This window comes from Oxyura jamaicensis, chromosome 7, assembly GCF_011077185.1.
Source record: "Oxyura jamaicensis isolate SHBP4307 breed ruddy duck chromosome 7, BPBGC_Ojam_1.0, whole genome shotgun sequence".
NCBI lineage: Eukaryota > Metazoa > Chordata > Aves > Anseriformes > Anatidae > Oxyura > Oxyura jamaicensis.
Window position 1 is genome coordinate 34,039,823 of NC_048899.1, and position 25,425 is coordinate 34,065,247.

Sequence of the window (25,425 nt, forward strand, 5' to 3'; positions counted from 1 at the left end):
ACACCATGAACATTTTTTTTTTTCAGTTGCCTGAAAAGTAAAATGAAATTATAGCTGCTTCTCTCCCCCACCCCCCTTTATATATTAATGCCTGGATACATAAGGAAAGAATGGTTTTCTGATTTAGAGATTTAGATACTTTTTTTTTTTTTTTTTTTCTCCGGGAAGGGTTTATGTTCTCATAAATGCAATGATAATTTTGCTTTCAGCAGTCCAAAGAAGAAACAATTCCTATTGTTGTTACCACTGGTGAAGGGTGAAGGTAAATGAATGTGCTTAGAACACACAGTGAGATAAGCATGTATAAGTCTCTGCAGAAATTCAGAGTATTAATAATTCTGGAGTCATCCTCCTCTCAGATTTTCCTTTGGCTTCACTCCCTTCCTTGTTACCATTCCTAAATTATGGACTTACATTGCCTGAGATACACAGATGCACTTTAATTGCTACCATTTAGCAAGGCACTTCGTTCCCTATCCTTCTTCTCTTGCAGTGATGTTTGGGAAGCTCTCAAAAGAGTTAATATTTTCTTTCTACTACCTGTTCCCTATCATTTGTAAAGATTTGACGGTGAAATGGTGCTGTCACTTGAGCAGTATAGCATTGCCTTCTCATTAGATTATTGATGGTTTTCTGGGGAATTGAGACATAAACACAGCATCAAGGATGAGCTTTTATTGTTGTCACAGAACCTGCCCTGAAGTAAAATCATCTATTTCCCTGCTGGCTTTCAGCTCCACTTGCTTATAATTTCTTACCTGCTATTAAAATTTTGAGTTGTATTCCTGTTTCACTCAATTATATTTGTATTTTGTTATTGCTTCTGTTTTAGCTTTTTGGGCCAGGGAAGTACAGCAAAAGCAACGCATACTTATTTCAACTGACTGGACTTAAGGGTCCCAGAAAACCGAGTGTTTCTCTGGCCATTAAGGTGTCCTGTGTCCTTGTTTTCAGAGTTGCCTGTATGTTATTTTCAAACATGCTATTTTAAAGTGTTGGATATTGCACTCTTTACTGTTGGTGTAGGAATGAGAACCACTTTTCAGAATATAATTCACGTGAATTTATAAACAATGCATTGTAATTATGGCAGACTATTTTATGTGGAATAATAGAGCTTGATTTCACTCCATTTATGTGCAATACCACGTAAAGTGAGTAAAGGCAGTGCAAAACTGGTGGAGAAGATCAAACTATGGGAGCAGATACACTGACATTATTAACTCATGGGATTATTTTGCTTTTTATTCATTTAATCCACCTCCTTGAAGGCAATAAGAATTGTTTCTCATGGTATTTTTAAGATGTTTAACCAAATCTAGCCAAAAAATGGTCCCAAATTTCCCTGTGCTCAGAGTAACGTTATTTCCAGCAGAATTCAGGACCGTGCCATTCTACATGTGTTGATTTGTTTAGGGATTTTTATATTTTGATCAAACTTTCATTTTCTAATGTTATTTTTCCTGCTTAGGTTTGTGTCCCCCTCTATGAGTAGTCTTTTCCAGCATAAACCCTTTGGATATCAGCAGGCTTTGGCTGCTCTGTAGCATTACCTTGTCACTCACTACCAGATCGATTAGATCAACAGGATCAACCATCTAGGTATTATGTGGATCTTTCAGGCCATTTTCTGAATTCCCAACTCTGAATTGTTTTTATGTTTCATTTCCACTGGAATTTTATAGGTAGTGAAATCTGGACTTGCAATCCCACATGACTAAAACAGCGAAAGTGCCCTGACCTGCTGAAAGAGAAGGGGTACCTTTCTGCCTGTATAAGCTCACTGAGGGAAATATATCTGTTGCTTTTGTTTAAAATAGAGGTTTTTGATTATAGACACTGTGCCTTTGATGTTATCTTTACTTGGTATTATCAAAGCTGTAGCACTGTACAGCAGCCAACATTACAGGTGTCACGAATCCGTTCATGCTTTCACATGTGAACAGAGTAGTTTTTTTTTGACAATTTTGAGTACTGAAATCTGAGTTCAGCTTAAGGTTGATTTTTTTTTTTTTCATTCCTTTTGAAACATTGCTGATCCAAGAGACATTTAAACACAGTTAGTACGCTTCACTTTTGAGAGGCTAATTTGACTCTGACATGAGTGGATAGTAACACAAAGTATTCACTTTCCAGTGACTGCTTAGTGACCTCGGTGAGTGAGTGGCTGTTTTAAACAGCACCCATGTTAGCAGCCCTTTGTCTGCAAAGTTAAGCAGGGGCCAAGTTTAGAAATGCTGGCCAATACCTGTATGTTCAGTATAGCCTTGTACCTCCTGAAAGGCTAAACTGTGAATGAAAAGGCCACAACTTCAGTGAAATTACAGAAGGCATGCTTGGGCCAAATGAAAATCTGTTGTGTTGGCAGTGAGTCATGCTCTGAGCAGCTGAAGCGTGGGTCCCGGCTTGGAGGAGGTGCTGGGTGCTCTGCAAGACCCAGCAGCGACTCAGTACAGCCAAACACCAGAAGCTTCAAGCAGCAGAGCCTTGAGAGGCTGGCGCCAGCCCACAGAGCACAGGGGAGTCATCCCCACGTGCTGTCACAAGTGCTTTCTACTGTGTGGGAATCATTCACAGATGTCCCAAATGCACCAAAGCTGACAATATTAAATGGTGTGACAGGTACCAACATGTTCTCTCGTCACCTCTGTTATCTATTAGATGTTTCTCTTCCTCCTAATATGTCAGGTTTTTGCTCCCTCTGTTCCTGTTTGTATCATATGTTTTGTATCCACGTCTTTTGTCTTCACTGCAGTTCGTTCTTCCACTCCTCCTCTTCATGCTTTACATTCTGCCTTTCTAAAAAGATCTTTTTTTTTTTTTTTTTTTTGGGGGGGGGGGGGGTACTGATCATTGCTCTTCCCTGCATCTCTTAAAAACATATTTTGTTCAGCCCTGAACAGCTTAAAAGACTAGCTTTTGTTCCACCAGTATGTCTGACAACCCAATGGGCTTCCAGTTTTCTAAGGCTTAAACTTGAGGAAATTTCAACTAGGCCTAAATGAATTCTTTATTATTATTATTTTATTTTTTTTTTTTTCTTCCATATCTACTTCTTCTTCATAGACCTAATAAATAAATAAATCATTTAATCACAGTTCTTTCATTGGCTACATTTACTATAATCCTTAGGAGTGTGAGAGGGTCCTGGATCCTCACCTTTTCCCTCTTCCACTCAGTCTTCCTCAGGCTCTTCTCATGGATGGACAGCTGGGAAATAAGCCAGTGGAAGCTGAGATCAGAGTGATTCGCAGCCTCCTTGAATGGTCATTTCAGGACTACAGACTTTTAGGTCTTTTCTCTTTCCTTGAGCATGGATAATTAGATAGCTGCCTTTAGACGATTTCTATCTGTCTAGAGCTGAGTCATGGGAGAAGAAGAGGAAGCAGATGCAGTCCATTTGACAGATTCTTGTGGTCGTGTGCACTCAAAATACCCTGAAATGCATCATGTCTCTAGTTAAATTGGAGAATGCCTTACCTCCCAAACCAGGGGGACATTTACAGGTGTAGTGGTCCACACCATCCACACACGTTCCGCTTCCACATGGGTTTGACTTGCACTCATTAGTATCTTCCTGGCAAAACTCCCCATCAAATCCATTTGGACATAAGCACAGATATTCACCAAGGCCTGGAGGGAATTTAATATTGGTAACACACGTTCCACCATTGAGGCAGCTGCAGGGCTTCACTTGAACCTGGGGAAGGAAAAAGGGAGTTGTGGTAATGATCCTCCAAATAATCACTGCTGAGAGGTGTATTGCTATCCTTCAGGAAGGGATGGCTTTGCAGTGCAAACACGTTTGCTAGTATTATGAAAACTTATTTCTAACCAATTTCCTTTGTCTGGATAGATGGTCTCATACTCAGCATACTTATTTATTTGGCTGAAAGCGTGACATTAAAGGGATTTTTCTTCAGCACTTAAGGGCACATTCTAATTTCTTATAAGAAAAAAGTCCTATTTGCTATAACAGCAGTTTTTACATGATATCTGAGGGCAGGATTCATTCCTCATTCTTCAAAGAAGAACTGAAAAAAAATCTTTTCTCTTTGCCTGCCCACGTACCTTCCTTACTGTTTTACATTACAAATGTCTCCCAGGCAGGAACAGGATTGTGGCATTCTTTAGCCAGTCTCTATTGCAAGGAAGAGAGGTCCAGGTCATCTTATATATTGATGAGAACAGCATTTCAATAGATTTGAACCTTTGCACTATCTCATCTAGTTAAGCACAGATCTAGTTTGAAATGTTTCCCCTTTGCTGTGTGTGTGTTCTGCAGACTGGTATTTTTGATGACAGTGGTTTGAATGAGTAAAAATTGGAATCTTAGGAAAAAATCCTTTTCTTTTCTTCACAAAACTGCTCTTGTGGCAAGAGTCTGCATCCCACTTTATTAGCTCATCCTATCATGGGATTAATGCTAGGCTACACAATAAAGACAAAGCAATGCACAAGCTCTGCCAAGAAACGTAAAGTGTGGAGTAATGACATAAGAGCAAGACACCCTCTAAAAATATCATTGAGAATGAGTTATAATCTCCCTTTTATAGCTAAAACTTGGTCTTTTATATGTTATGCTTTTTTTTTTTTTTTTTTTTTCTGCAATCCAAATGCAGAATGTGAATTTTAAAGCAGATTAATGAACCATTAACAGGCTCTGCAAGAGAGTTCTTTCAAACAGCAATCAATAGCACTCTCTCTTGTTCATTGTATATGTAGTTTCTATGTTCTCAGAGATATTTATTCCATTAATTGATCATTATTGCTATGCTGGATAATATACCCTTATGAGGAAATAGCTGAAGTCTGAGTTTTTAAGACAGTAACAAATTATTAGCTATAATGACAATTGCACCACAGTGATGACATGATAAACAGGTTTGTTTTGTTTTGCTTTTAAAGCATTCATTTCCTTACCTCAATAGAGTATCTGCTCTGTGCATTGCATTCATCCGACACCGTGAATTCAAAGGTCTGCCTGTCTTCTGAATCCACTTTCCAGATAAGAAGGCCAGCAGGAGAGAGCCTGGCATCCTGTGGCCCAGCTTCTAGGATGAATAGCACAGCTGACCCTTCTGGATCCACTGCTATTAACTGGTAAACAAAATTCTCACCAATAAATGTCAGCAGCTGGCTGGAGGGGGCCTGGAACACAGGAGGCAGGTTGTCTAAACAGCAAAAAATGAAACCACGATTAAATAAATTCCAGTTTCTCCCATGGGAGGATTCAGACTGTGGGTCTTGTTAGGGATGCTCTCAGTCATGAGGGTGCAGAAAGCATCCTGAGACTGATGGAGGAAACAACGTAGACGTCAGGGGCAGGAAATGGCTTTGCCAAATAGTGTACTTTTTTTTTACTTCTATTTATCTCATGTCCCATACTGAACTTTGATTACTTTGAAGTCTGATACATGGGAGGAGATTGGACATGACCTTTATAACCTTCCACTGGCCAACCTCCCTCAGTTCTTACTAAAACTTCAATTTTATCTCTAACACATGTATATATTATTCTATCAATCAATCAATCAATCAATCAACCTAAATATAAGCAAACTAATTCTCAAAATGATGAATGACAAATTGAGTGTGCAACTCAGGGAGGACGGGGCAGGGGTGAGGAAGTTGTGTAACTCTTCTATTGAGCAGATTCTACTGCCTTTACACATGAGTGGTAATTAAGCCTGAGCAGTGTGATTGAATTCAGTTGGACATTTCTGGAATAAAGATCTTCTCAGTGCTGGGAGAGGCACATCAGTGATACTGAAATTCTCTATCTCTAGAGACAGTAGTGCATATCATGTCAACATGGGCATTGTTATTTTTAGTGATGTTTACATTCAGTCTTCCCTTAATGAAGATAAAAACCTAATTATACTGGGCTATTTTACAGTAAAAGACAAATGCTGCCTGAAGATATGTCCAATATAAATATGTAAGGAGGACAAGGTAGAGAAAAGAATTATATTTTAATATTAGAAACCAAGGAAAAGTAAGATCAGATGAATACCCTGAGGTGACAGCAGCACTGTGCAGGGCTGGGAATTTTGTCTCAGTGTCCTAAACCTCCTCAGTCTCAAGCCATCTTTCCTTTCTAACCAGCAGTACAAACTGACATATATTGATATTTAAAGGAATCTTCTCACAATGCAACTTGTGCGTAGTTGTTTTTAACTTAGAGAACATCTCTAATACTGAGGATTAATTTCAAGTCACACTCTAAAACTATGACCTATACGTGTGTTCTCATAAAGACAGCATGTGTCTTTGCATAATGCTTGCGGGAAGACATCATCAGGGATTCTTTGTGTGTGCATATCCTTTTATCAAGCTCTGCTTTCCGTAGCATGTGTCACATTATGCAATTATTTAAATGTCTCTGCACTCATTGCTGCTGTGCTATCAGAGCTTTCTAAACTGCTTGGCTAGCAGATTGTCCTGGCAAAACTGTTGAAAGCTTCCATCCATTAATTTACCTTTTACTTCAGAAACACTCAAACCATGGAGCCCATAAAAGTTGTGCCCAAAGTAATGAATGAAATATTGATAGTGGTATGCATTTAGAGATAAACACAAAGGTGTTAACTGGATGGAGGGTTACAAGATGGTGTAGACCACAAAATAAGATATCAGATATGCTGAAAGCAGTCTGTGAACAAGACTGTTTTTAATTCCACAGAGGCCTCCTTACTACCCAGTGAACATATATACACTCCTAGTTATTGCAGTACTTTTTAAAAGGTACTCACGTACTTGAAAACAAGCTTGACAAACCTTTTCAATGTTTTTAGATTTTTAAATGATTGAAAAGTGAACCAAGATCTGTTCTAGATTTCATAGATCACTCCTAGTTCTATAAATTCCAATATATGTATATATATATTTCCTTTTAAGCCATTTTCTAAATTTTAAAATTAAAATGTCTTAGTACCAGTAATGAGAATTTTATATGACAGTCAGAATCAGCTTACCCCTGAAGATAGTATAGTTGTGGCCAATACAGTGGAAGGACAGAATGGAGGCAAGATTTGTGTGTCATAGTTAACACCTCTCATTAAACTACATGATATCCTTGGAGGAAAAAAGTCTTTCAGGCACACAAGTTTTTCTTCAGGTCTGGCTTACCATTAGGCATTCTAACTACTCTTTCAAGAAATAAGTAATGGGATTCTTTGTTGGACAACACTTGAGATAGATCTCCCTACCCCTTTTCTTATATTTTACACCTTTCCTATAATTTACATTATAGGAACCAGATTTTTTAGGACATAAACAAGAGCTGTGTGTTTCTAAATAGAGAAAATTCAAAGTGGCTAGTCTGGAACAGAAATTCCAAGGGCTCATGAATAGCTCTTTCCCTTCCAATTGCGTTCCTGCTTCTAAGCTTGGTTTTGGACAACTTATGATTTCTCGTATTGCCAGAAACTGCTGAGTCTTTCTTAAGTGCCTTTCTATCGCCTCTGAGAAGGGAGTACCAACTCACTTCTCTCCCTGGTTATTGAGCTGTGGACTCTGGCCATTGTGTTGCACCTTTGCTGTTTCTGCTGCCATGTGTTGCACTCTGTAGAAGCCTCTGTCCATGAGCATCCCCGGTTGCTCCCCAAGGAAAAGATCAATCTTTTCCTTTCCAGATGAAACAGACGAAGGAATTCCTTCAGTCACTTGAGGAATATAAAACTGTGAACAAGCAAATCAAACGGGTCCTCTTATTCACATAACTCTCTGTAATTGCTTCTCCTTACTGAACCTAAAATTACAGAGAAACTCTAGAACCAACACATGAATCTACTTAACAGTGTTATTATAATCTTTATATTGATGTAGATATGTTCATATAAGTGTGAAGATGCACCGTGAGACCATTTCTAGAATTATGGATTATCTGTAAAGCAAATGTTAAGCAGTGGTTGTTTTTTACACTGGGGATGCAGTCATGAAAAAGCTTAGACTCCCTGCCAGGCCAAGGTCTTTTGTGTGGCATTTCATAGTATTTGGCTCGGGGAAAGATACCAAAAATATACATTAGTGTTTTAAAAGCAGTGTTTTCCTCAAATTGTTCCCTTAAAGATTTGTATCTGTGAGATGATCGCAGACATTTTTAGGGTCCACCACCTTTAGATGACAAACTTGGGCCCTGCATGGAGCATGTCAAAATTTCTTTTTCTTTCTTTTTTTTTTTTTTTTTTTTCTTCTTTTTTTCAGGTGTTATTTTGGTTTTATTTATTAGAGGTTTGTCAGGTTTCACCCAGAACAAGATACGGGGCAAAATGCCTAGTGCACACAGAGGAGTGCTTCCTGCTGCTGGTCAGCCTGGACTTCCTGTGCACCCAGTTATTCCCACCACAAACACTACACAGGGTAGGCCTATGTTAGTCAAATGAACTGTGCATTTCATAGACTTAGTACTAAATTCCCAGCTAAGCACTTCTAAATCTTAGAAAAAATGGTCTTACTTTCATTAATAGACCAGGTGAACTTAGAAATGTCAGGTTCACAGAGAAGACAAGGACTGGTAGGGCTTGACTCTCCTTCACCATAGCAAAGTCCATCTATATTACAAGTATTTTCCTGCCAAAAAAGGAAATACAAATGGGTGGGAGGTGGAGGCAAGGAAAAAAGAAGTAAGAAAGATAAGAAATTAGTAGTTAATATTTTATGGAGATAAGCAGGAGCTTGCTTGTCTTTTGAAGGAATAAAATAATGTCAATTTAAATGCTAGTACTTTCTCCTGACACAAAGAAAACAAGACATGGAGGTTTTCCAGTTTCCATGTGAGATCCTTGTAGCTGTGAATCCTTTATCTTAGGTGGCGCGTGATGCTGCTTGTCGTAGATGAACGAGAGCATAATTTTTTTTTAATTTTTATTTATTTTTTCCATTTTATCAGTATATACTGTATGTGATCATTATTCTTAGCTGTGACGACTAACATGATGACTATTTGGTAACACTCAGAAGAGAGTTGCATGAGATTAACAAAAAATACTTGCAAAAAACTCCATTTGAAATTTTGGAAGCCTTTTCTGGTAACTGAATTATTTCTGGAGGTTCTTCATAAAAATACGAAAAAGCAATGATATAAAAACAGAATAAAGATCTTTATTAGAGTTCAGGCTTCTGCAAGATGATTGTAAAGAAATGGCTGAACACAGCGATGGGGCCAAAGTTGGGAGAATGCCACGGCTATAGCAGGACAGCAGGAGGGAGAAGCTACCAAGGCCCAAAGATATTTTTTCCTTTTCCCTCCCTTGAATACACATTGCTCTGAAAAGAAATCCCGTGACCATTGGAGGGTTTGCTCAGCCCCTTAGAAAGATCAAATTGCTTGGCTTTGCTAGCACTGGTAGGTAAAAGAGGTAAACTCAAAGCAGCACAAATCTGATGGGGCTGAGACTGGTGTGTGCCCTGTTACTGGCCATATGTTTGTTATTTACTACTTTTCTTCTTTCTCGACTTCTTGTATTTTAAAGAAATAATAATTAAGAATAATGAGTTTTTTTTAAAAAAAGCTCATGATTGCTCCAACATGACAAATCTCCAACATTAAAATTTTGATGTTAATTAGATTTTATTACATTGTTGTTTTCAAAAGCTTGAAGTTCTGATGAAAAAGCTGCTTTTTCTGATGTGATAATGTGTTAGAGAATGGGCTCCATAAAAGTGGAACACAAAATGCGAAATGGCCTGACATAAAATGTCCCCTAATTGAAACACCTTTTCTGAAAGCAATTTAGGTATTACAAAGTAATGTTGTAAGAGGGGTAATTAGAATGTGGTTTGATGCAATTGGAAGCCTAGTTCAAATAGTCCCTTGAAGCATCTTAGGGTAGAAATTATTATAATACAAAGAGACCATCAACATATTGAGAAAACATATACACTTCTGAATTCCTAAAGTGTAAGAATAAGGAAAGCCCTAAACAAACAAACAAACAAACAAACAAAAAACACCTAGCTTTAATTGAAATGGTTTTGACATAATTATTTTAATATGAAATTTAAGTGGTTTTGCCCTCATTTGGGCATATAAACTAGTTTCTATTCACTGATTTATTTGAAAAATGTGAACTTGCATTTTATTTTGGTAACTGGTACTTTATTGCAATCAGTGCAACTTTGAAAACTGTATTTTCCCATTAGTATTAATGAGAACAGTGAGGCAAATGGGTTAAGATATACCTGATTAATCTTCATTTTATAAGGATGAAGATTGGTGGTCTCCTGTTCATTTGTGCTTGCCTCAGGGTAGTAGGAAAGCAGGATTAGCACATTCAAATATTTCTTACCCAACACCCTCCAAAAGTATCTTTTAAAGCCCCTCTAAAAAACAGAAAAGGTGCCTCATGCAGTCCTTTAGAAAATAAGAGCAGGAAAGCTCTTTTTTAAGGGATGGGGGATGTTACACTAATAATAATCAGGGATATAGCGTTCTCCAGGCAGTTCCTAGCATTCTGGCAGTTTAAAATGTAGCTCTAGGCTTTTGATTACGATTTTGAAACTGTCAAAGCACTATATGTTTGTACTTAGCGGTATTTAATGTAAGGAAGAATGTTTTATGTTATCTCAAGGGTGTTTTCACACGACAAAAAACGTGTAGCATGCATCATAGTATACCTTTTGCAACAGCAGAAAATGGGTATAGAAATGATATACCTTACAGTTACTGTATCCCCACCAAGCAGCCTGGGAAAGGTAAAAGAACTTCTTAGGGAGACACTTCAACAGTGAAGGCAAGCTGCCTGGCAGGGGAGACTCCGCAGTCTTATTTCCTTCCATTAAAAAGTACAGCAAAAAAGTATGTGTATTGTCAGCCATGCTCCTTGGGAAGAGTCATCCTGAGAAAGGCCCACCATAAAGCATGCTCTATCAGGTATTCATACCATACATTTGTAATATATATATATACATATATAAATTTATGGTTTAAAAAAACACACATGGACAAGAGGTTGTGAAAGACAGAAAAGTATCAGACTGTGCAACTGACCTGTGAAATAGATTTTCCTCCTCTAAAACAGTTATTACACACAGTACATCAAAGGGAGGGAGAGGGCCAGGGAGGAGATGAATGATCCATATTAAACCTTTATGCTCTTTAAATTACCTTTAATTTACAAAGTCCGGTTGGATGGGATTCACAGGCCTGGCAGACTGTGTCATACAGGGTCAGCACTCTGGAATTACTGTACTGGAAGCCATCATTAGTGATCTAAATGATACAAAAATCATCCTTATAAGTAATAATGTTCCATATGGAGACTGTCTGCTCATTTTGGAGCATATACTGTTGCACCCTTGAACTGGATGCCAGCCAGCAAGATAAATTAAAGCACTTGTGAGTTGCTCTGCTGCAAGCGAACAAATTGCTTAATGTTCCAAACTGGAAACTATTCATTAATAACCAAAAGATATTTTGGCTCAGCTGGTATTCAACCTTTCTGATTACTGTTGGTTTTTTTTTCTGAGCACTTTTTTTTCAATACCTTTGTAGAAACTGCATAGGTACCAAAGTACTACAAGGATGCCTTTCAAGCAGTTGTGAAAAAAAAAAAAAAAAAAAGATATTTGGCTGAAATTTTGGACCATTTTCTTACTGTATGGCAAATCAGTAAGTAATCTTGAGGAAAACAAACCAAACCAAAAGAATATATATTCTTTGGGTGGCTCTATATTAACCTCTAAAAAGTGCTAGGCTTTATAACATTAGACAGCAACGGTCCTGTTTCCACAGGAAGGTACATTAGAAGGACATTCCTGTACACGTGGGTAGTGTAGAAAGCCTTAATGTAGAATGGCAGTTTTCATATGACTGCATAAAAAAGAGTGATGTGAGTTTACATTTTAATTTAATTTTTTCCACAATAAAAATGAAAAGATGCCAGACTAATGTGGAGAGCTAACTTTTGACAAAGCATTGTAATACCCTTGAGACGTGTGAATATTAAAGAGTACACAAATGCAAAAATGCTGGTGTAAGCCTTGCAGAAAACACTGATAAACACCAGCAGGAAAGCAAAGCCCTCTCTGTCAGGTATTTTATAAATTTTACTTCTTGCACCTCAGCCAAGCACTGACCATCCTGCTCGTGTGCATTCCCCAGGCAGACAAGGGCTGCTGTTTCCCACTGTGCAGACACTACAAGCCTCTTTGCACTTCTGCTGTTTTGATTTTCATGACATTTGTGAGAAATTAATATCTTCATGACCTCTGTCTCCCTCAGTGACTCAAAGCAGGCAGAGCAGAGGAACCACAGCCACAGGGGAGAAGGCGGATGCAGAGCACTTCAGAAGCTCACTCAGACCAGAGGGCTGGTTGGCACAGCCTGAGCTCCGCATCCCCTCATCAGTAACAGGGCCAAGAGTACAAAGTTGATCAGTTAACAAACTATTTCAGTTCACAATAAATGTTAAATTGAACAAAGAAAACTGGAGGTGCAGAGAATAAAAAATTACTTTAATAAATTCCATAAAAAGCATCAATTATCATAAATTCACTAAGGATAATCTGAAAGCTCATGGAACGTACCACAGTTGATACTTCCACAATGTCACATATGATTGTTCTCAGCTCAAAATGCACTGCTAGTTAAGAGCATTTGTTTCTACAGAAAGCAGTACAAGTAGGTAAACAGAGAGTATTCATGGGTATTCAGAGTATGAAATTCTGGAAGAGAGACTACTCTGGGCTAACTTAAACTGAAATAAAATTCATGGGTATAGCTTAAGGAAGAAAATAAAATTATTTTCTTAGTGTCATACTCAGTCAAGACGTTATAGTATGGTGTGTTATACTAAATGTAAACCCCCTTTCTGAAGAAGTGAAGAACTTATTCTCCAGAGGGAAATGAGGAACTAACAAAACAGGCAACCCCCGAAGACCTGGTCTTCACTAAACAGCAGTGCTACTTGGCAGCAGGACTTCCATTAAGAATATATTATTATTAATGCAGTTTACATTTCATTTTGTTCTTTTAACCAGATCATCTAGTGTTGTCTCAGTACTAATGCAGTAAAAATAGGTGAAATTGGTAGACAGGGAAAAATATAAAGAGCTCTAAAATTGCACTAATTCCTCTGTCTGAAGTGACCATTGTGAATGAAATGTAACTCTTTCCAATTTGTTTTATCTACAGATTATTATAAACTTCCATCTTGGTGTCTTTTTAGAATTGGGTCCTTTTATAGTTATTTCAACTGCTTTTCCATTAGTCACTTTAGTGATGTGAAACAAATGCTCCAAAAGCACTGATGAGACCTAAGCTGCGCAAACCTCCATTCAGATTCAGTTGGCCCTTAAAAGCCAGAGACTTGCTGAGAGCTGTGTCATCCGTGTCATCTGGAAAGGAAGAGCCACTACTTCTGGACAAGTGCGTTTCATTCATCGTGGCTATTTGTGCCCCTCATCATTGAAATAAAATGTAACTCTCATCAATGTTTTATAAATGAAAAATGAAAGCTGTGAAGACTTGCTGAATTCAAATTCAGTTCCTGCCTCACTGACTTCCAAGCAAATATTTTTGCTACTCTTGACAAATACAGGCAACGATAACAAATTGAAGATAAACCAGAGACCTGCTTCCCAAATTAGATAAGTGCCTGCCAAGCTCTGCCACCTCTTCACCCAGACATCTGCGTGGACAGCCTAAGTCATCTGCTGCCCAAGTAGGAGCTTGTACTTTGATATCTAAACGAACTATCCCAAACACCCTAATGTAGCCCGTGTAGTTTATTAACATGCAGCAGCATGTCATGGAAGGAAAGAGCAAAATCTGAAACATGAATACAGGAACGGATAACAGGAAAAGGCCCTGAGATTAGCTCAGGAGGCCCCCACTTCCCCAGCCTTAGTAGTGAAAAAAGTTTATGTGAAACCTTGCTGATTCCCCTAAAATTTGATTTTAGGGCAGGTGAGATTCTGAAAGTGTTGGACACTGGTGTTTTCAGAAAGAATTGTTTTGGGGTTTTGGAAAAACTTTCATCTCTATTTTAAAAGGCACATATTAATATAACCATGAAGAGCAATGTTGAAGTCTTACCAGGAATTTTCTGGAGCACAAAATTTTGAGTACTCGTGGAAATCATTTCAAATCATTTTTTATCTTGAAAAGTTCCATCATTTTGTTCTCTGTGCTGCCACATAGGGCTCATTGCCTTTGAAACCGAGCTTCGAGCTCTGCCTTCGCAATTTATTCAGCAAAAAGATCCACAGGAGAGCCGGGATTAGCATGCCAGTGTCTGGATCAGTCTGAGGCGATTTAATTGTGCACTCACTGCCTAGCCGTGAAGCTGTTTTTTTCTGCAAGATTCAGAGGCAAGGGAAAGGGCAGCAGGCTCGCAGGTGTGAAGATTTCCTTGAACTCAAATGCAAAAACATGTATTTTGGGAGGAAAAAAATCAAAAAATGACACAGACCTTCTCATGGCTGGAAGGCAGCAACTGAAAGCAAACTGAATCATGATATATCTGAGGTTTATGGTAGCTAACCTGGTTATGCTGCAGGAATGGCCCCATGCCCATGCAAAAAGGTGAGCTGTTCTTCTGGGCTACATCCCAGTCCTTTCAGGTCCTTCTATTACATTTCATTTTACAACTGGGAGAGTTCAGCATCCACTACGTGAAATTTAGGAACCGTAAGCACAAGAACTGCCCTTCTGATTCAGACGCAGAGTCTGAATGGCACCTTCTCCAGAAGGTGCAGGATCTGCTCTCAGCTGATGATCAGGCTCAGTTCATCCAGAAATTTTACACACATCTCTTAATCACAGATCCCCACATTTTAAAAATAATTTACTGGATAGCAAATATGCTCTAGCAAGCATCTTTCCCTTGCCCCTAACCCCCATTGCCACACGTGTCCTCAGCCTGGTCCACATTAGAGACAGCTGTGGGGCACAGGACAGGCAGCAACACCACAGTGAAGAGACTGTATTACATGTTTCATTTTTACATGTGGCAATTTTCAGTCCACATCTGCAGTCTTTCTACAATTGCAACATATTTTTCTCAGCTATGGTGCATTTAAATGAGCTCAGTCTTAGCAAAGCAACCAGTCTGCAGAAAACAACCAGCCAAGCTGAGCCAAGCCAAGATTAGCAGGCACAAGGTCAATGAGATACTAGTTTCCTGTAAATGTTTAGAATTTAAGTATCACCTTGGGAACAAAAGGAGCTAAAACTACAGCAGAGTTGATCCAGCATGTGTGGTTACTGCAGAGGCTGCAATTCAAGTCCATGGCCTTGCCATCCCTGCTCACTCCTGTGCTGTGCAAGTGTCTGCCTTGAAACCAGGGGTCAGAACTGCCTTGCATTTGCTTCCTAATCATGAGATTGAGCTGGGGTTTCCAGAAATGAAATACTAATGATTAACGATTGATTAGTCCAACTGCATCAATCTCAGGTGATTAGGTGGAGAAGTGATTGCAATTTGCACTTGTGGATTGCCTACAAAGACACCTGTTTTTAACTCTTGTTGTTTTTGGTTGTGTTGTGACGTTTCCCTTGCCCCCACCCCCCCAGTATTAATGTGAGAATTTCTACAGGCATCTTCAGTTCTGAAGGGAAGCAAATTGCACTCTGCATTTTGATTTACCAAGACAACTGATTTCCTTCTTCTAAATCATTTCTTAGAAACATACAAAATTCCTACTTTCACTTGCCATCTTGCGAACGGCTCGTCACCGGCCACAAAGTGCACAGCCTCTGTCTCTGTGATGTTCAGGAGAGGAATCTGGCAGTCAACAGCCTCAGAGCTGAGAAAATCTGCTCGTGTCGTTTCTTGCTCTCTTGATATCCATTCGCCATTGAGATGCTACAGTAAAACAGAAGGAGAGTGCAGAAACTGAAGGCTCATATAAACCAATTCCAGTTGTCAACATATGTTTATATTTCTAATTATTAATATAAGGCATTTACAGATGGTTTATTAAAAGTGATGTTCCTGTAACCACAGTAAAGAGCAAGCCATGCTCCTCTATGCATGCAAGCAGCCTGTTGATTTAGGAAGGACTGCAGCCTGTGTTTTGGATGAGCAGCTGGGACGAGACAGGTGAATGTCCTGGAGCAGCATTGTCTTTGTTCCCAAGGCTCAGCAGCCAGCTTGTGCACCTTCTGGCTCCTTCAGGTAATGTCTGCTGCTTAGCAAGGTTGGCCAAATAAATCACCGCTTGGTTAGAGCCTACACAGTCATAAGTGGGCAAGGTAGGCAAATCTCAGCTGTGTCTTGTTAGTAATGAATGGGAATAAGGCTGAATGTCTTTTATGAGGTGGATTTATGAGATGAATCCAATATCTCGTGTCTGTGTGTGCAGATACTCCAAATAATTCAGTCCAAGAATTGCCTGTGTGTAGTTGTTTATAACAAAATTATAGTGTGAACAAAAGAGATGGGTTTAGTAGTTATTAGAACTTCTGACTTAGTATTGAACTATGGCTAAGAAAATTCACATAGGAACCTCTAACTGTGTTGAGGAAGCCTTGTATTTAACCACAACACTTAGCATTCAGATGAGTTTAGGGAAACAACCAAGCATACCCATTGCAGATGCACAAAATGAGAAATAATATTGTGATTTCAAGCTTCACTGGACTAGAGTGCAGCTGAACCAAACAAGAGTTAAACAAAACCCCACAGAGCAAATTGCCAGGAAGACACAGCTTTGCATTTCCAAGGAACCAGTTCTGGAAAGGGCAGAGCTGCTTCAGCTCCCCTGGCTTGTGATGAACATGTTGGTGATGGGATCTCCCGGTATTCACACCCTGCTGTGGCAGTGACTGGCACTCAGCACTTTTCAGGGTTTAATATAAACACGTCAAAGTCTGACCGTAGCATCAATACTTGATGAGTCCATTGGAAGATGCTTACAATTAGCCTGGTAACCTCGCAGTGCAGGTTGGGGGAATCTGTGAAGCCGAAACCAAACACCCGGGTCCTGGTGCAGTCTGAAGTACGGATGTCGCAGAGGCCCCCGTTCTCCAAGACCGTGATTTCCAAAGCTTGCTCTGGAAAGGGGAGATAGATAAAATGCTTTAGAGACTAACACATGCTATTCCCTTCTGGTTTATCAGAGATGCTGTGGTTGTCATTGTTCCTGGGCTTGTTTTAGTTCTTTTTGTTGGGTTGTTCTCCTGCAAATTTATCTTGGGAAGAGGAGCAGCAGTTGTCAAACTGGTAAGCAGCAAACCTCCATTAAGCAATTGCACCGTGCACCCAGTACTGCAAGCTGGGCACCATACAGCTTGGATCAATTATGAAGCTGTGGCTTCATGATAAAATGCCTTCAGGGGTAATGCTTTTGCTAACAGGTGAGCTGGAGGAGCGCAGCTGGGAGGACAGCATGTCATGACATAGGTTGGAAGAGCATGAAGGTGGGCAGTGGAAGTGTCTGAAGATGGCTGTGCCACCAGACTCCTCATAAGGTGGAAGAGCTGCATAAAAGACATTCCTTTTTTCAAAAGCTTTGGATGTAATAAAAGTAATGGCCTTCAAAGGAATGCTTGCTTTGAGGGTTAAGTCTTTAATGTGTGACACTCAGCTCTGTGCAGTGTCAGCACAAGCATTGTGCACCACCTGTTTCACTTAGATCCTATTTTTGAGGCCTTAAGTAAGCCTTAAGTGATGTACAGCATGTGCTGTCCCCCTTACAAGGCTGAATCTCACCCACTACTGTTTTTAAAACGTTTTATGATTCTTGGGTAAATTTTCATTTATATTCTGTCATGCTTCAGGTATTCATCATTTAAAATTGCTCATTGCTTTCATATTGGAGTAATTTTTGCAGAGTCAAAATGCAAGTTAATTGAATGGCAGAATTCACATCTTCAGCAAAAACACGATTGGGCAGATGCTTGCATCAGCATGGGTACTTGGATAGCACAACACTCAGAAGGTCTCTAACATCCTCCATCAATAACAGCGGCCAGTCAGGATCATGGGTTCATATCGTCCTTGGTAATAGTTGTAGCTCTACTGGCCAGGAGAAGCCACTATGGTCACAAATCATGCAAAACAGAGGATTTGCTTCTTGGTTTCCAAAAATACTTGATAGCAAATACTTGAACCAGGAGCCCTGGGAGGCATGTCATGCACCAGCACCATGTACTGCAAGCTGTTTTCCCTGCTACATGACGAGAAGAAGCTGCAAAGCTTTTCCAGTACCCTGTCCCATCACCATTGCTCTGGAAAAGCAATAGCACCCATCAATTTCCTCTGAGCTGTAGCTTTTCTAAACCAGAAGCTCTGTGTCACCTATTATTTTAATGGTACATTGGCTCAGTTCTGATTCAAGGGGCAAAGTGCCCTTAGCTGAGATGATAACCTTCCCCAGTACCTCGCTGTTCCTTTAGGGCTCTGCCATTTAAGCTGTAACTAGGATGAATGCTGTTTAAATATTGCCAGATTGCAGCCCATAACAACAACGCTGCATGACTCTCATTTTTCCAGAGAAAGGAAGAAAAGCAACATAAATGTGAAAAATAGTGAAAAGATTTTTTTCCGTATATCTGAAATGCTGAATTGCTTTTAGCTTTTTTTTTTTTCTCTTTTTTTTTTTTTCTTTTTTTTTGGTTACAAATTTTATTGCAGCAGTATTAGCAGCACTGTTGAACACTTTGCAATATTTACAAGAAGAGAAATGGTTTACAGCTTACCAGCATTCATCAGTTAGTTGTGGATTCCTGTAATGTACAAAAATATTAGTCAGACGTAGTGAATGGTTTTGATAAATTGCCTTCTTCTGTGGTTAGTGCATAAAAATAATAATAAAAAAAGCTTCATTATGTTTTTCATGAGATTTTAATAGCTCCCCCCACTAGTACTGAGGTAGCTCAGATTGCATTAACATTTTCATTATCATTGCAGATTTTCAAGCTTCTGTGGGTGAAGTAAAATCCCGTAACTTGGGAGCAAGCAAGGCGCAGTAGCAGCCTCCTGCAGCCATTCCTCTTACAGGGCCATGCTTTCAGGCTGGTTTCTCCTTGATGAGCCCCGCATGCTTCGCAGAGGGTTTCTTACATCTTTGTGTGCATCCTGGCACTACTGTGACACTGCTGTGTTGGGGCCAAGGCAAAATTACCCAACCTCAGTGCTCTTCGAAATGACTTACGGTATCAGCACAGCATTTCATATTTTCTTCACTCAAACCATGCCGTACGCACTTGTGTGCAACATCTTTAAATTGATCTAAATCTGGAGGAAATACATTCCCATATATGCTGTGGGTATCTTCTCTCAAGATTGGCTGTATTGTGGGTCAATCAGGATGAAAACTAGATTTCTTTGCTGGTGGAAGGGTGAGAAGTTCATGGAAGAAAAAATGCACTGTGTATTTTTGTGGTTTGATAAAGGCGATCTTTTCTTTGAGTGGGCTTTTTTCTGTTCCCTCGGCCATCTGTTTCCAGCCATCTTCAGCTCTAAAGGCAATAAGCAGCACGGTGGTGTAGGAGACCGCATTTAAGCTAATTCTTTATTCCTTTATTTCTGACGTGGTGGTGAGAAGGTGGTAGAGTCCTCCTGGGGATTTTTACAAAGGGCTTGTGCAGAGAGTACTGGGAAGAACGGAAGGAGAGGGAGAAAGTCTGATGGAAAGGGAAATTTTACGGCTGATTTTAAAACAAATGGATACTAAAGTTCAGATTTCAGACTTTGGTATAGGCAGCACTCCACATTAACTTTGGAAAAGAATGGCACTGGGTAGCTGGGTACTCACCCATATATTCCTGCTCCTGCTGGGGGAAGCACAACCAGAGCTCTGCTGTTGCTCCTAGCTTCCAGTGTTAGAGAGGGAAAACTATTAAGCTTATGCATGGCATATGCGTGAGGGACACAGAGGTAGGCGTGTGAAAGGAAATATCAGAGAACCTAAAAAAAAACTTAGAGCTGCAAGTAGTTCAGAAAAAAATGATGGGGAGGAAGATGGAAGCAGAGAGCTGGGGGAGCTCACAAAGGGGAGAGTAAGGGCAAAAGTACAGGTGCTCAGAGAAACTGGAGGTCATGGAGACATGGGAACCAATGTGTGATTTCTGTGGTGGGGCAAGCTAAAGAAGCAGGAGACAGATCTGCAGGAAAACAGGTGGTGTATGGAGCAAGCTAGTGCAAAGTACGACCTGTTTAAACATTAATAATTTATCTTTAGAGGTATGAATGCTGAAATATAATCTGGAAGAGATACTCATTTTCTCTGTACGGCCTATATGCCAATATTGTGCTTTGAATTTTACTGCTACATAAAGAAACAAAGCTCAGGGTAGCACCTGGGACTGGGATGGATTACGGAGTGCAGTCAAGTTAAGAAGGAGGTTTTAAGAATCTGTGTGTTCACATCCACTAGCTCAGACCTGGGCACCTTGAAGCATTTCTAATGCCTGGTCTGCACACACACAGAGTAACCACCCCTGAAATGCAGCTCTTGCCTGGTAGAGGCATTGGGAAACTGTGACAAACAGCAGGAGATATTGGAGAAATGTAAAAGAAAATACCAGTTTTTAATTAAACTGCCCTGGAACAAGAAAAAGAGAGGACCTTGGGCTTAAATGCTGCATCTAATAGGCCTCTGACATCTTGGGTAGTTATAGAGAGGTATGGGTTCAATCCCAGTTGGTTTGCAATGTTTGCTGCATGCCTCCCTCGTGAAGCAGGGAGCCTGCCCTGTCCCACTGCTTCACCCACAGAAGGAGTTTGCAGGAAGGATCAGTAAGTTCAGAGCTGCTGGTACTGCTGACAAAGCACAATATTTCTGGAAGCATTTACATGAGTCAAACTTGACAAGGAGCACAGGCTACATAATAGACTTTAAAAAAAAAAACAAAACACTGCATAAATACAGGATTGGTTTTATAGGTATTTGTTATAGCGTCTTATATCAATAATATGCATGCACAAGCATGGAAGCAAAATGTAGACATCTGACACAAAATCGAGAATTTTGTAAAATTACACTTACTGAAGTCTTAGTAATGGATAGATATAGTTCATGTCTGGTTTCCGCTTTTGAATAGAAATATATCCTAGAACAAATAAACATTCTTCAGCAGTGTTTGTGCAACTTTGGGCTGGAGCAGCAGACTGAAATGAAAACTAGCAAGAAGTTTGTTCAGATAAAGACAAGGGAATGTACTGCCCTGCTTTTTTTGGTTGGGGTGGTAAATAAGCAACCGAGGTCATGAAAAGCAAATCAAGCACCAGATCATAGTAAACACTTGATATGGCTGCTGCACTGTTGAAGTGAAAAAGAAAATTGTCCGTGTTAATAGTCCAATACAATATTTATAAAGCAGGATATGGTTTTTTGAAGCAGGTGAGTGCAGACAGACCAAACTCACTTTGCTTGGTCCTGATGCAGCCGGTTGCAAGCCAGCCCTGTGCTAGAAATCATCTTGCTCTCTGAGCAGGCTCTGTGCCAGAGCTTGCTGGAGTGGATGTGGACACCCGGCTGTTGCAGACGTGAGGGTCCTGGGTCAGGGCTGACTGATGTTCAGCTATCTCACAGCTTGAACAGAGTCTGAATCTGCCTCCTTGCAAATACATGCACAAATATTGTATTTCTTTAGTGTGTAGGGTTATTACAGCAATCATATGCACAACTATTGAATGCATTATTCTGGAATCCATGGTGTCCTTAAACCAAAGCTCATTTGAAATGCCTCCTTAAGAAAAAAGGGCTAGCAATTTCATGCTGTTTTGAAGGCTTTTAGCACATCAGTGACCCCTCTGGCTTGCAGTTGAGGAGTGTTTGTCCCTGCTTCCAAAAACAGTTCTCATAGAACTCAACTTTGTCTGAGTAGCAAGCTATAGACCTATGATCTTTAGCTGACATGCAGATCTGTTTTTCTGCTTTGGAGGTCTCTAGTATCTAGGATTTATTGCAGACACGTATGTTTGCTATGCATGAATCAAGCTTTGCAGTGAGGGTTCATTTTGGGTCATGGTGGATGGCAATGAAAGGTAGCCAAACCTGTGATCTGAAAAGAAGAGTGAGTCCATCCTGAAAGTCATCCCCTTGTAAATGTAACATTTGACTAAATCCCCATTTACCTGCCAATCTTTCCACTGACCAAGTTTCTCTTAAAATCTTCTGGTTTGCCCCTGTCAAATCAGCAATCAGTGTCAGACACCTCAGTGAGAGCAAGAGCAAGCCCTGGCAGAGTATGGCAAAGGTGTTTTGCAAGTACTTTAACACACTGCTTGCAAGAAATGGACTGGCTCAATTTCACACTGAAAGCATCCCTGTGCTGCAACAATATGGTAGATTATTTTTGCTTTAGAAAGCTCACTATGACATTTTATGTCTATTTGATCTCTTCTATTTTTAAAAGGCTTACTAGCAATTTACTTCAGCAATAGAAGGGGAAGAGAAGTGTGCTGTTAACTATAGAATATTGCCTCTTTTCTAGATAGCCCTGACGGGTGGTAAAATATAAGATTGGGTTGCACATTCATAGTGCTTACTGTCCTACCTAAAGCAGATCTCATTGTCAGTCACTTGAAGGCACTTCAGAGCAGGACCCTGGGCAGCAGTGCTCCACGTAATAGCTGCAGTGATGGAACTCCAAGGGATGTGGGCAGGAAGATGCTTCTAGGTGTCATCATGGTCCTTATGCCCATGCTAGCACCTAATTGGTTGTTTTTAGTAATTTGTCCATCTTTACGTTTACTGAATCAGAGGAAGAACTGGTTGTTATGACAGTTTTTTATCCATGGCTGCTTGAATATTCTGTGCTGCTAGACTGTGGGTTGTTCATACAAAATAAAGCACAGTATAAAGAAGTTTTAGATTTGTACCGACTTTTTGCTTTAGGTCAGTTTAAATCATACCTTTTAACATTTAGTAGGTTTTACTTCTATAGCTCATAAACAGCCTTGAATTTGTTATTTATTGTGTGTATGTGTGTGTGAGTATTTGAAGAAAGAGCTTGTTTGTTCACAGCTTTTTGTTTTGTTTTGGATTTAACAAGATTTAAGGCTGAAATTTCCTGCAGTGCCTGAAAACAGCATGGTGTAAAGAAGTTATACACATGCATCTGGATTGTCTGGCTTTGGTCAGTTAAAATTAAACCTATAATTTTGTAAACTTTTCTAGCATTTAATTCTATATATTTCAGAAAATGGTTTTGTTTAGCTACCTATTTCACTGAACTGCTCTCACCGCTTTGCATTAAAGCAAATAAACTAATCACCAGAAAAGACTAATCTTCTTGATCTGATTTGCAGGAAATGGTATGGATCACTGAGCATGCAACCTTCCATGTCCCTTATCATGAAGATTTGGTATCCTTTTAAAATGCGGTTTCTATTGACTTTGTAGCTATCAAGCTAATAGAACTCTTCCAGCTCAGCCAGGTCTGTGCTTTGAATGGAAAGAACGGGGAGCTAAACCAGTAGATTAAGGCTGATATTGATGTTTGTCTTTTCAGATGTGTTCATCATATCTGCACTATCAAAAAGTAAACTAAAATTGCTATGAAAAGAAGAAAAGCTTCAAAACTATCTTGAAGCTTGTCAATTCCTGAGAATTACCCACAAAACTTTAGGCAGAAATATGTTTTATGTGACAGGAAAGCTCTGTCTCCATCTATATAAAACAGAGTACAATGGTATCAATCAGGGGATATCAAATGATAGGTTGGGCTAGTTTATTATTATTATTATTATTTTAGTTTTTATTTTTTATTTTTTTAATTTTTTTTTATAAAGCCTGTATTTGTTAAACAACAACACTTTATATTATTATGTCTTACCAAAACGTTTTTTTGGAGGTGATCATTCTTAAAATACATAAATGGTATTTTCAAAAACAGGTAAGTCCTATATTCAAAATAAGTTTGAAAATTGTATAGTGAGTCATTTCACAGCTTTGTTGTTTACTCATTATGCCTTTATAATTATGCCCACTAATGCTGCCTTTGGTTTTAGCCTGAAAATAACATATTAGTGTAAATTTTTAGAGTCCAAATATAAAGGAACTACTCATTTAAATAATTTTATTCATATAACATGCTATTATTAGCGTTAGTTAGCTTGTTCTTAGTTAACTTAGTAATTAACCTTGTAGTAGTAGTTAAAAGATGCAGACTATGCTTCTGTAGATATCTGGGAGAAATGAATGGTGTGTTTGTAAATAAACACTTTAAAATGTATATTTTTGGTTTCTCTCATCCCTAGGTTTGCCTAGGAAAAAGCTGAATAACCGAAGCCAATTATATTTTGCATTATTTAATGTGTTTTCATATTTATTCTTTATCTGTTTTCCAAGATGATCTGGCAAGCTGAGGAAAAAAATGATATTATGTAGAGATAATAACTCTCAAATCTAAGGTTTTAATTTTCAAGTTATATAGAAACTATTTTTTTTTTTTTTGCAAAGCATTGATATCTCAGTGAAAATTCCTTCACTTTTTAAAAATGTCACCATAAAGGAAGTAAGAATTTACTCATAATGTCTTTAAGCTCTATGTAAAGACCTCAGTCCCAGTGACATGAAAGCAGTGTACTGAACATCTCATGTGAGATAATCTGCATGAAGTGTTCCCTGCTTTACAGAAATTATTACTGAAGAAAAATATATTTGTTAGAAACAGTTGTGTCAACTTCCAAACTAGAACGTAAAACCACTGCCTCACTTACTGTCCAGCTGTTGCCAAATGAACAAGTACATATTCATTCAAGGGAACATGATGGACATAGGAAATTTTCAGACCTCCTCCTTCGGTTGGCTAGATAAGAAAACTAAGAACTGTGGAATAGAAAATATGAGCAAAAAGAGAAAAGGCACATTTGTAAAAAGAGACCTTTTTCTTAATATCTATCTTTTTCTTGATAATGTAAGTAATCAAAAGTAATAGTAATGGTGACTTTGCTAATCCTTCATCCATAAAAATCAATGGAATTGTTATAATTAAGCAGATAATTAAGCCCTATAACTTAAGCCCTATAGCTTACGACCACCCCTTCTTACTATTTGAAAAGAGAAAAGCTTTTTAAAGAATAATACACTTTTAAAAATTCCATCTTTTTTTTTTTTTTTTTTTTGTATTAGTATTCTCTTTTGACCAGAAATGTTTAATAGTAGTAACTATAGTGTTCACTTCTCTTACAAGCATGTTTGATGCATCTTTTGAAATCTAATTTTGAAAAATTGACACAATTAGTAGTTAAAACACATTGCATTCTCACTGCCATATAAAGTGATTTGCCAAATCAGCCAAGGGCTTGGTTGTGGCTATTTGCATATTTACTGATCTAAAGACAAATTTAGTAAAACAACAATACAGACAAAAACAATCAATCAATGCCTGTAAAGAGGATCAGACAGAAAATCCATAATTTCAAATATGTGTCTATTTCTGAGGCATGTATGGTCATATCAATTGTTGTAGTTCTTCCCTGAAGACGTCATACCAGCACTGCAGGTTGGGCGTAGAGACAGAGG

General features: G+C 38.9%; 1 protein-coding gene and 1 long non-coding RNA gene across 6 annotated transcripts in view; one reads left to right on the top strand and one right to left on the bottom strand.

The window, feature by feature from the left end:
- The window catches only part of LOC118169747 (von Willebrand factor D and EGF domain-containing protein-like), a 177,432-nt gene that overhangs the window by 64,515 nt on the left and 87,492 nt on the right, over positions 1 to 25,425 (bottom strand). For all 5 annotated transcript variants that reach the window (XM_035331308.1, XM_035331312.1, XM_035331309.1 and 2 more), the window contains 6 exons: positions 16,866 to 17,002; positions 15,651 to 15,812; positions 11,111 to 11,215; positions 8,460 to 8,574; positions 4,924 to 5,174; positions 3,481 to 3,700 (listed from right to left, as the gene is read on the bottom strand). In XM_035331308.1, the coding sequence (XP_035187199.1) occupies positions 3,481 to 3,700; positions 4,924 to 5,174; positions 8,460 to 8,574; positions 11,111 to 11,215; positions 15,651 to 15,812; positions 16,866 to 17,002 (990 nt within the window). The remainder of the gene's footprint in view (positions 1 to 3,480; positions 3,701 to 4,923; positions 5,175 to 8,459; positions 8,575 to 11,110; positions 11,216 to 15,650; positions 15,813 to 16,865; positions 17,003 to 25,425) is intronic.
- The window catches only part of LOC118169748, a 188,960-nt gene that overhangs the window by 43,664 nt on the left and 119,871 nt on the right, over positions 1 to 25,425 (top strand). The window contains exon 2 of the long non-coding RNA XR_004752258.1: positions 23,208 to 23,213. This is a non-coding gene — a long non-coding RNA (uncharacterized LOC118169748). The remainder of the gene's footprint in view (positions 1 to 23,207; positions 23,214 to 25,425) is intronic.